The sequence below is a fragment of the Scyliorhinus canicula genome, chromosome 11 (assembly GCF_902713615.1).
Source record: "Scyliorhinus canicula chromosome 11, sScyCan1.1, whole genome shotgun sequence".
Classification (NCBI taxonomy): domain Eukaryota; kingdom Metazoa; phylum Chordata; class Chondrichthyes; order Carcharhiniformes; family Scyliorhinidae; genus Scyliorhinus; species Scyliorhinus canicula.
Window position 1 is genome coordinate 88,002,301 of NC_052156.1, and position 12,798 is coordinate 88,015,098.

Genomic DNA, 12,798 nt, shown 5'->3' on the forward strand with positions numbered 1-12,798 from the left:
CTAGCCTTGTGGCAGCCGAGAGGGTTAGGGGGTGGCTATGAGAGCCAAACACAGCGGGCGGGATTTTCTGATCCTGAGGCTAAGAGTTAACGCCGTCGAAGACGCCCCAGGATCAGCAATTCTGGCCCCTACAGGGGGCCAGCAGGGCGCTGATCCGGCCGTGGAATGGGCTCCGGGGGACGTGCGCATGCGCTGCCCCACCGTCACGATTTCCGTGCATGCGTGGTGTCTCCCTTGTCTGCGTCGGCCCCGACCCAACATGGCGCAGGAGTACAGGTTCCGGCGCTGAAGTAAGGAGGCCGGCCCGCTGATTAAGGGGTCCCGATCGCGGGCCAGGCCACATCGGACCCCCACCCACCCCCCATCCTCCCAAAGGCTGCCCCCGGACCCTTTAATGCCGAGATCCAGTCGGCTCAGAGCAGGTTAGAACGGCGCCGGCGGGACTCAATTGTTTTTTTATGGCTGCTTGGCCCATGCGGGCTGGAGAATCACGGGGGGGTGCGTAGAGCGCACGCGCGTAGAGTGGCCCCAGACCGGCACCGCGCCAACCACAATGGCCGTCAGGGCGGCATGGCACGATTCGCGTAGCCCGCAGGCAATTCTCCGACCCGGCACGGGGTCAGAGAATCCCGCCCAGAACGTGTGAGGCTGGAGGAGTCCTCCTGTAAGGGATTATCCCTCTGAGCCTTCACCATGGTAACTCTCCCATCCCCCCATCAAAGTACACACCTAAACTAGTGGTGGGAGCCACACTGAAGACATGGAACAAAATGAGGCAGCATTTCAGTCCAACCGAGATGTCCTCCACGGCCCCCATCTGCGGTAAGCACAAATTCCTGCCAGCTATGCTTGACGCTACCTTTAAAAAGTGGAGACCATGTTTATTTGCTGTAACCTGCTTTGCTACATGTTTGCAACAAAATACATTAAAAAAAAAGTGGAGACGGGACGGAGGGATGCTAGTAGTTGGAGACCTTCACATAGGAGAGAGACTCGCGACCTTGGACGAGCTGTCGGAGGACTTAGACCTGTCGACGGGACAAGAGCTCAGGCACCTCCAAATTAAACACTTTCTCCACAAGGAGATGGCCAAATACCCTAGGGCCCCGACCACTCTACTCGAGGAACTAATCAACACAGAGTAAGGAGGGGTGGAACTGTGGGAACATATATGGACGGTTGCTGGACCGGGCAAGACTACCACTGGATAAAGCTAGACGGAAATGGGAGGGTGAATTGGAGACGGAGGTGAGTTGGGGACTCCGGAGCGAAGCGCTGAACAGGGCCAGCTCCAACTCCTCCTGCGCTACGCTCATAAAGTTTAAAGTGTTGCACAGAGCCCACCTAACTAGAACCCGAATGAGCAGGTTCTTCTCGGAGGTGGAGGACAAATGTGAACGGTCCAGGGTGGCCCGGCCAACCACAACCACATGTTCAGGGCATGCCCCAGACTGGTTGGGTGCTGGACAACCTTCTTCAAGGCAATGTCCATGGTTGTGGGGGTGAGGGTGGAGTCGTGCCTCGGACTGGCGGTCTTTGGGGTATCAGACCAGCCAGATCTTCCTATGGTGAAGAGGGCCAAGAATTCTGCTCGGCTGGCGATTAGCAGCACCAGGCAGAATTTCACTACCTGGAGAAGATCAAGTACACCATATGAGGGTTGGTCGAGGGCTTCCACAAAGCGTGGGGGTCATTCATCAGCCTGTTTCAAGATCTGTTTGAGACCAAGTGACAAGGAAGAGAGGGGGGTGGGGGAGAGGGAATGGAACCCAAGTGAAGCACAAAACCAAACACGGGGACAAGGGGTGGAGGGGAAGGGCCACTCAGACCCCCATCCCAACAACAAAAATATGGAAAATCTCAAGAGAAATTTTAATGAGTTTAAATATTATTAGCAGCCCTCCCACCAAATGATCCCCCCCCCCCTCAATAAATATTTATACCTGGCCAACATAACTTTACAACAGGATTAGCCAGGTGTGAGGCAGTCGAGGGGATCCCTCCGGGGGCAGAGAGTTAAATATAGCCACCCCCGTGGGTTCGAGGGACATACCGGGCAGTGCCTTGGTACTTTCCTAGCTCAGGCTGGTTCTGTCAGATTAGCGCAGTGCCAGTTTGGCAGTGCCAAACTGTGCCAGACGGAAGTGCCGGGGCGACCCTAGTGGAAGGCCCAGAGGGATGCTCAGTTTGTGCTCTGCCAGGGTCACTCAGCTCTTAATCACATTACAGCCTTGGTTCAAATATGGACAAAAGAGCTGAATGCCAGAGGTGAGGTGAGAGTAACTGCCCTTGAAATCAAGACAGCATTTGACCAGGTGTGGCATCAAGGAGCCCTAGCTAAACTGGAGTCAATTGGAATCAGAGGGAGATCTCAACTGTTTAGAGTCATACCTGGCACAAAGGAAGTTGGTTGTGGTGATTTTCAAGAATAGGCCAATATTAACATATATACATGCAGTGGGTGTGAACACATGTACATGTGAAAACAACTGTCTAATGCGAGAACACAGAACATAGCAAACAGAACAAATGTTCATAAGTCCAATCTCTGATCCTGGTCGACCACCAAAGAGGTAGTGGTGGGGACGACAGCGCCTTGATGGGCGGGATTGGAGCCTGACTGGTGGCCTCGTGTGTCGAGGTATCAGGAGGTGGCAAAACAACAGAAGGAAATGGAGAAGAATGTGGTTGCAGGCAGGCAACTTTGCGCAGTGCCCGTCTGTTTCGTCACACAACAGAACCATCAGCCAGACGGACAACATATGAGTGGGGGGCAGTCTGCCAACAACGACAGCTGGAGCTGACCAGCCTCCATCAGTGATCTTGACCCGAACAGTGTCTGATGGGGATAACACGGGCAAATCGGTGGCATGAGCATCATAGTCCTGTTTTTGCCGGTCTCGGAGTTGCTGCACCTTCTGCAGCACCGAGAGGTGATCCAGGTTGGGCACGCGTATGGCTGGAAATGTCGTTTGCAGGTCCCTGTTCATCAGGAGTTGAGCCGGCGACATGCCAGTGGACAGTGGAGTCGCCCTGTACGCAAGCAGCGCAAGGTGAATGTCAGACGCAGAATCTGCGCCCTTGCAGATGAGCTGCTTTACAATGTGCACCCCTTTCTCAACTTTTCCATTTGACAGCAAATAGTGTGGGCTGGAAGTGGCGTGTTTGAACTGATATGACTGGGCAAACAGAGACCATTCATGGCTGCTGAAGCACGGGCCATTGTCACTCATGACAGTGAGTGGGCTACCATGCCTGAAGAACGTCTCGTTACAGGCCTTGATGCCGGTCTGAGAAGCGAGGTCTGAGTGCTTCATAACTTCAGGGTAACTGGAAAAGTAATCAATAATTAACACGTAATCATGACCATTTGCATGAAAGAGGTCAATGCCAACCTTGGACCACGGAGAGGTTTCAATTTAATGCTGCTGTAGTGTCTCTTTACTCTGCGCTGGCTGGAAGTGTTGACGGGTTGCACAGTTAAGGACCATGTTCGCGATGTCCTAGCTGATCCCGGGCCAGTAGACAGCCTACCTGGCTCTGCGTCTGCACTTTTCCACACCCAGGTGGCCCTCATGGATTTGACGGAGCACCAAGCTCTGGAGACTGTGTGGAATTACAATCCGGTCCAGTTTGAGGAGGATACCATCAACCACCGTCAGGTCGTCCTTTACATTGAAAAAATGAGGGCACTGCCCTTTTTGCCAGCCATTGGCTAGGTGTTGCATAACACGCTACAAGAGGGGGTCTTTGGCTGTCTCCTCACAGATATGAATCACCTTCTCATCAGATGCCGGGAGGGTGCTAGCAGACAGCTGCACCTGTGCCTCAACCTGTGACTCAATTTGCCGGATGATGTTCGGTGGTTCACTAGGTACGGTGATGGAGCATGATACTGTATCGGCAATGACGATCACCTTGCCAGGCGTGTAGACCAGGTCAAAGTCGTACCTTCTGAGTTTGAGGAGGACGTGCTGCAACTGAAGTGTCATGTCATTAAGGTCCATGTGGATAATGTGGACCGTAGGCATAGTCGTGAAACTTGAGAATGCCAGTGAGAAGGCCCAGGCATTCTTTCTCGATCTGTGCATACCTTTGTTCGGTGGGCGTCATCGCCCTTGATGCATAGGCAACCGGTGCCCAGGATGAGGTGCCATTGCGTTGCAGCAGTACCGCACCGATGCCATCCTGGCTCGCATCTGTCGAGATTTTCGTTCCCCTGTCTGGGTCGAAAAATGCCAATACGAGTGCAGTGGTGAGCTTGGCTTTCAGCTCCAACCACTCTTCCACTCGAAGGCAGTGTAATTCTTCACTAGGTTTCATAGGGCCATGGTGTGTAAGGCCAGGTTTGGGAAAAACGTGCCCAGAAAATTGACCATGCCCAGGAAGCACAATACCGCCTTTCTTATCTTCCGGGACCTTCATGGCTGCAATGGCCTTGACCTTGTCTGTGTCGGAGCACACGCCCTGCTGAGAGATTTGGTCTCCTCGGAACTTGAGTGTCAACATGCCAAAGCAACATTTGGCCCTGTTCAGCTTCAGGCCATTTGCGTGGACACGGCGAAATACCTGCTGGAGATAGGAAACATGCTCCCCAGGGGTTGTGGACCATATGATGACGTAGTCCACGTACACACAAACCCCTTCGATGCTCTCCATCATCTACTCCATGGTGTGATGAAATATCTCCGATGCCGAGGCAATGCCGAATGGCATACGGTTATAGCAGCACCTGCCAAACGGTGTGTTGAAGGTGCAGAGCCTTCTGCTGGACTCATCCAGCTGGATTTCCCAGAATTCATGTGACGCATCTAACTTTCTGAAAAACCTTGCATGTGCCATCTCACTGGTGAGTTCTTCCCGCTTCGGGATGGGGTAGTGTTGCGGGTTACAAACAACAATGTTGTTGCCAAATCTAAAAGCCTCTTTTCAGTCTCCATTTGTAAGGTGCTGTGCGTTACCTTCTCCATCCCCAAAAATGTCTGAGCCTCTGAAAGAGCCATTGTCTACAATACACTCCTAATTTAAACCTGAATACAACATCTGAAAAGCAAACACAAACATGCTCACCTCTCACTCATAAGTTCGCTAAGCCAACCCCAATCACGAAAGATAGACATTCATCCCACAAGCCCACAAATTTTGTTATGGGCCAGTGTTTAGAACCTCCAAAGTAAGTTATGAAGTCCACCTGACCTACAACCTTTATGTTAATTTGGCTAGGATGAGCACAAGAGCCTACCCTTCACGTGTGAGTAAACAGTCTTCCTTGACACTTTAATCAAAATAAGCTTTATTTTAATAACAGAGTTAAACAAACAGCAAGAATTCTTATCAATTACAAACATAAAGACCCACACAGCTACAGTAATCTATAAATAAGCTACCCTTAATGAATTTCCCCCTTAACTGTTCCAATTCAAAAACAAAATCACATAAACCAAAAACCCCTTTTCAGGTGTGTGGCCCAGCACTTTGCATTCTCACTTGAATGAGACTATATATTATTTAAGTTACCAAAGCAGGTAGTCACAACATGTTTACTTCTGGAACAGATATTTAAAATGAAAACAGAGAGAGACAGGCCAAAACACTTATTTTCTCTGTCTGTAGTCCACAGCAGTCAAAACAAAAGAGAAACTAAAGTCTCACACCCACAGCTAAGCTCCATCCACAAAATGACATCATAAAGCCATGTGATAAGACAAAAACCTTTCTTAAAGGGACACTCCCATGACACAAGCAACATCTCAATCACATCATAGAAAATTAATGCTGTTTTAAGGTTTAGCTCCTTACAATCTTTTGAGGAATTAAATGTCTCCAGTATTGCAAATGAAATGTGTAAATCTGAAGTTTATGCAACATTTTGGTTTAAACAAACTTCAGAATTCCCAAGGAACTGAAGATTACAAATATCCATTCCTTTTATTCATTTAATTAATTTGATGATCCAAGCAACACTACTATTACTGACACTCAAAACTAATTCACTTAATATTTTTTAATACATTGCTAGAATCTTAGTTGCCATAATAATTTATGCCATCAGTCAAAATTATCAAAAATGCACATTCCATAAAGGTTAAATGGCTTCAAGGTTGGAAAAAAGTAGCATTTTAGTGTTACGAAACCAGCTGGAACACACAAGAAAGAAAGAACGGATTCCGATATTTGGCACAATGCTTCATTTACAGTATTCAATTGTGGGAACAGGGGGCAGTGAAATAAAAATGAAAGAAAATGTTGCAAATTGTCCTCTTGTGCGCTAATTTGTATTATGTTTTTTCTAAAGTCACTGGGCACACTTACCAGGACTGGGAGCACCTGTGAAGAGGAAGAGAGTAGACACGTTCAATTCACCCAAATGGAAACAAAGTTCTATGGCATCATTTTTAAATGGCATCCCATTCAGCGAGGTATCTGAAGCGATCCCCAACCACCTCTCCAGCCCAAATGCACTACATGAGGGCCCACGGCATATTTTGTGCGCGTGCGATCGGGTTGGAAGTGCCTGCGTGGGTGTTGGGGGAGGTGTGGGGACCCTCCCATTGCGCATTTGGGCTGGGGGAGGGGTCATGAATCGCTTTGGGGCCTTGGAGATCTCTTGCAGAGCTCCGCAGTGTACAAAATGAAGCTGTGTGCAAGCTATGGGACTTTGTTCCCAATTAGTTTAATTGAGCCCTTAGTTATTTTTTGGGTGAATTGCGTCCTGTAATCTTTAGACCATATAAAGGCATCCCTTCTTTGGCAGCTAGCAGATTGTAAAGATGATCATTGGTATTGTCAGCACACACTTAGAATATTCAGAATTGCAAGTCTCAGCAGCATGCAACTTCTGATGCTATATCATGATTGCTGTTACCGGTCAAGCATGACCCAGAAGAAAATGTGATCAACACTTTGTATTTCTCGTTCTGGATAGTGTACCTGTGACTTCATCTCAAGTTGAAAGATATTCAAGAAGCAATGCAGTGATGCGGAACACTGTCAGGTGTTCATACGAAAAATCCAGCTCACAAATGAAACAAATTCATGATAATCATAATCTTTATTAGTGTCACAAGTATGCTTACATTAATACTACAATAAAGTTACTGTGAAAATCCCCTAGTCGTCACATTCCGGTGCCTATTCGGGTACACGAATATCAAGTTCACCTAACAAGCACGTCTTTCGGGACTAGTGTGAGGAAACAGGAGCACCTGGGGGAAAGTCACGCAGACATGGGGAGAACGTGCAGTCTCAGCACAGACAGTGACCAAAGCCGGGAATCGAATCACACACAGGCTAGGGTTGACAGTACAGAATGGAATTCTATTTGGGACCGGTATAGCTCAGTGGACTAGACAACAGGCTTGTGATGCTGAACAAGCCCTGAAGTGAAGCACGGGTTCAATTCCCGTATCGGATAGGGTTATTCATGAATGGCCCCGTCTTCTCAACCTTCCTCCTCGCCTGAGGTATGGTGATCCTCAGGTTAAATCACCACCAGTCAGCTCTCCCCCTCAAAGGGGAAAGCAGCAAATGGTCTCTGGGACTATGGTGACTTTACCTCTGAGGGTGGCATAGTGGCACAGTGGTTATCACTGCTGCCTCACAGCGCCAGGAACCCTGGTTCAATTCCAACTTGGGTCACTGTCTGGGTGGAGTTTACAAGTTCTCCCCGTATCTGCATGGGTTTCCTCCAGGCGTTTCAATTTTCTCCCACAGTCCAAAGATGTGCAGGTTAGGTGGATTGGTCATGATAAATTGTCCCTTAGTGTCCAGGGATGGGCAGCTTAGGTTCTGGGATTACGGGAATTGGGAGGGAAGTGGGTCTAGGTGGAGTGCTCATTTGAAGGGTCCGTGCAGAGTCGATGGGCCGAGTTCCTCCTTCTGCACTGTAGGGATTCTATGATATTATTGGGAATCCATGTGATTGCTGGGGGCTGGTTTGGCACAGTGGGCTAAACAGCTGGCTTGTAATGCAGAACAAGACCAGCAGCGCGGGTTCAATTTCCATACCGGCCTCCCCAAACAGACGCCGGAATGTGATGACTAGGGGCTTTTCACAGTAACTTCATTGAAGCCTACTTGTGACAATACGCGATTATTATTATATTATTATTTCTCTCTGCTTGCATAGTAGAATCCTTGACCAATTGCACGAGGGACATCTGGTGAGATGAGGATGAAGGAATTGGCATGCAGTTATTTTTGGTGGCCTGGATTAGATACTTAAATTGAAGAGAAATCTGGGCAATGCCAATCTCGTAGAAGATTATGGAACACTCCACCATTACATCCAGGGAAATGGCTGACTCAGCCATGGCAGTAAATACACATTGAATATGGTGGCCCACAGGAGGGAGACATGTTCTTGGTGATTGTGACGCACATTTGAAATGGACAGAGGTCGCAATGATGAAGTCAACGATGACTGGAGGACCTGTGATACACTAGACAAATATTTGCAAGATTTGGAACACTGGAGCAGATTGTCAGTGATAATGGTGTACAGTTTATTTCAAAGGAGTTTGAATATACACCATATCAATCAGTACCATATCATCCAGCAATGAATGGATGGACGTTTTGTGCAATCATTAACATATTCTAGCAAAGCATTGAAGGACCAGCGGACATTATCTAGGAGAGTAAACAAATATCTAATATCTTAATGGAACATTGAACATGCTACCACGCAAAGTTCACTGGCAATGCTGTTCAAGAGGAAATTACAAACACATTTTGATTTGTTAACTATACCTGATACTTTAGCGATTGTCAAATGACAACACCAAACACAAATTGCTGGAAGGGAGAAAATCTCTTAAAAAGTAGTATTCAACTCGGGAGCGCGAGTGTTATCTAGAAGCTACATCACCAATGAGAAATGAGTACCAGCTGTCATCCTAGCTTAAACAAGTACATCGTACAGATGGATCATGAAAGAGTTTGGTGACGTGGTCCTGATCAATTACTTGCTGCACGAAGTGAGTTTGTAGAAACTTCTCAAGAGATTCCATCTTTAAAATATCTGGAGAGCTACTTGTGGACAAGTTCAGATTCTGTTTCTAACTTTTCATGCCTATAGTGATAGATACTGAAATAACTACTCAAGAAGTACTATCTACAGAGAGGAATGATGATACTTCCAAAGTAACAAGTAGCTGAGTTCAAGATTGCCAAATTCTACCAAAAAGGAATACATGTCCACCAGAGACTGTCTCATTGAATTGTATATATGCGTAGAAATAACTTATCGGGATTTGTTGTATAACTGTTAACTGTTGTTGCACTAATGAAATAAAGAGGGAAGGTGTTATGTATCTGGGAATACATTCTTGGTGATTATGCATCACATGATGTACAGTGATGTAAGCAGAGTGTTTGCATGGGCTTTGAGCAGATCACTATCTTGTTTGTATGAGCAACACCTTAATAAACCTTGCAACGTGTTTTACAGGAATCCAAAGGGTGGGCACCTCCATACGTTTTCTCTTTGAGGCAGCAAATAAGTATAACATGATTAAATTCCAAGATGATGTGGAAGAGGGAAAGAAGTAAGATGGACCAAAACAGTTAGATATAGTAAATTAATTATTTCCGGAATTCCAATATTAAAACTATTCTAAGATCAGATAATTTACGTATGTATCTCGAACAGATCCACAATTTGCTAGCATTTAAATGTGTAATTACTGTATTATAGTTGAGATGAAAGTGAAGTATAGCTTAGCTCACTTATACCCTGCACAGTTTGGGCACTTGGACACAAGGAGAAGATGGACAATAATATGAACAGTCAGTATTACATCAAATATTAATGATAAAACCACATTTCCTCGATTAACTTACTCATTTCCCCAGTCCAAGCGGACTGTGATGTGTCGTTTGACATCACGGATTTGGTCTTGGGTCAGGTGACCAGATAGAAGCTGTCTCCGCAAATCAATCAGTTCATTCATTACATGGCGTAGTTTGTAAAATAAATCCACCTTGTGTTTCTGTTGAGGGAAAAATAGAGAAGGCGATTAAACAACATTTTTACAACCTTGTTGAGGAATTATCTGCTTATCTTCATTCCTCACACCCGGCACTGCTTCTCCTAATTATAAGCTGACTAATTTTCTATGATACCACAGCAATCGAGGGAGGAGAAGAATTCAACATGTGCATTTTTGTATCCATTAAAATCAAAGTGTCGTCATCAAGTACGCTCCCATGTCAGTGGTAGTGTAGTGACAAACAGTAGATGTTTCGCTATTCTGCCATGACAGTATGCCTCACAACTCTGAAGAGCATTCTTTTTCACAATGGTGTGAATTTTATCATTACCTACACGAGCTTGTGATATACTTGAGGAAGAATGCCAATTTAATAATAATATTTATTAGTGTCACAAGTAGGCTTACAGTAACATGCAATGACATTACTGTAAAAATCCCATAATCTCCACACTGCGGCGCCTGTTCAGGTACACTGAGGGAGAATTCAAAATGTACAATTCACCAAACAAGCACGTTTTCGGGACGTGTGGGAGGAAACTGGCACTGTGAAGCAACAGTGCTGACCACTGTGCTACCGTGTCGCCCATATTTGAATTATAGATATCTTTATATGTCATATTTGTGTTAAAACACATTTGATACTGGGACCGTTCTCATTGGAAAGAATTGTCCATGGATGTACAAACATACAAGTTAGGAGCAGGAGTAGGCCACTAGGTGCATCAAGGCTGATCTGATTGTAACCTCAACTCCACATTCCTGCCTACCCACAATAACAAGTCACCTCTTTACTGAACAGGTTTTGCATTGTCAGTCTAGACTGGATTTGAACATTATGGACGCGATTCTCCCTAAAATTTCTCAGTTCATTTGTGGTGGGTTTTTCAGGGAGCTTCCCGTTGGCTTTTCCGGCGAATTCCTCAACACCATTCAATGACACTTATCATTTTTTTTGGGCCCTGGGGAGTTTCTCACTGGTTTAGCCGAAACGTAGAATTTCTTTTTAGCGCTGGGGAGCTGAACTCAGCAATCGGGCTGCCATTTTGAAAAGGTGCCCTGATCTCAAGTGAGCTTGAGGTCCCTCACACCCACCACCCATAGGCAATGACACCCCCAAACACATGGGCACTATCCCCCCCCCCCCCCCCCCAGTGAGGACACCCTGCTGTGGGGTCCCTTGGGGCCCCCCTCTTCAGGCCCCTTGTAGAAGGGACTTTAGTGTGCGGATTCATTGCCCGCTTAAGGGTATTCGTTTTATATAGCTACGTGGCTATATTTTATAAGAAAGGCACTTGCTAAAGCATGCTGGGAAGCTTGACTATAGTTTAACACTGCATTTGAACAAAAATAATTAGGTCAGGTAACGTAAACAAAATACTGCTCAGTATTTTCGACTCGATAATCAGTTGTACTTCCGAAGGACAACAAATGGGCAAACATTCATATTTCCTCTTGCATATGTTCCTAAGGTTTATCTCTTCAAAGTTGTTTATTTCACACTATAAATACACGTCAGGCAAATATTTGTTCTTAGAAGATACATTATCGAGAGCATCGATACAAAGTATTAGCAGTGAAATTGCTGAAGATGGAGATCTGCATGTCAATCTTCATTCCACAACTACCAGTATCACATACAAAACTATGTCAGATCCAAGAAGAGACCAGGAAGGGTCAAACTCTTCAAGAGGTGATGAGGAACATCAACTCACACTGGCCCAGAAGTCAATGTATAGAGTTCTACAATATAAGATCTGAACTTAGTATCATTAATAGAGTGGTACTTCATTTGAACACTATAGTCATACCTCAATCTTTTCGTAAGGATATATTGAAGAGGATACACGAAGGGCATCTAGGTATTGAAAAATGTAGACGCAGAGCTCGTGACTCTGTTTACTGGCCAGGTATAAACCAGGATATTGAAAGGATGGTCAGTTGTGTGACACATGCCAGATGCATCATTGCAAGCAAACAAGGGAACCTATGCAAATATCTGATTTCCCCACAACGCCATGGCAGAAAGTAGCTCTTGATCTCTTTCGCCTTCAAGGGAAAGATTATTTAATGATCATAGACTATTTATCAAACTATCCCGAAATGGCACTGCTGTCAAGCATAACGGCAAGCAGTGTAGTATTGCATACAAGTCAATTTTTGCGAGACACGGAATTCTGCAAGTTGTCATGCGTGACAACGTCCTTGTTTTAGCTGTAAAGGCAGTCACGTATGATTTCAATCACTTCACGTCAAGTCCGTTGTACCCTCAAGCCAATGGAAAAGCCGAAGAAGGTGTATATATTTGTGGTGATCTACCACTGTATATGTATGTGTGCGCTTGTATTAGGGGGTGTACGACAGTACCTGTATTACAGGTTTTCCGGTAAGCCCCTGCCGGCTAGCTCCGCCCACAGGGGCAGTGGGCGTCGCCATTTTGTCCCGCCCCCGTAACGTGCGCTCAATGGTCGCCGCCAACTTGCCCCGCCCACGCAACATGCACTGCATGGGCGCCACCATCTTCTTCCCCGCAGGTACTCCGGACGCCGCCATTTTGTCCTCCCCTCGGGACTGGACCACGGGACCCGGGTCGCTGCCGCTACTTACTCATCGGACTCTACCGCCTCTTCGGACGATCACCCGCTACTCACCTCCATGAAGCTCGACCAATCCCGTCCTCGCAACCTGGCCACCGCTTCTACGACGGTGCTCGTCAACGGCCACGTGACCTCCTTCCTCATCGACTCCGGGAGCACAGACAGCTTCATCCATCCGGACACGGTAAGGCGCTGCTCCCTCGCTGTCC

General features: G+C 46.5%; 1 protein-coding gene across 1 annotated transcript in view; it reads right to left on the minus strand.

Moving 5' to 3' along the window:
- The window catches only part of dock3 (dedicator of cytokinesis 3), a 1,304,448-nt gene that overhangs the window by 939,442 nt on the left and 352,208 nt on the right, over positions 1-12,798 (minus strand). Inside the window, 1 exon segment of the mRNA XM_038810823.1 lies at positions 9,844-9,992. Coding sequence (XP_038666751.1) covers positions 9,844-9,992 — 149 coding nt within the window.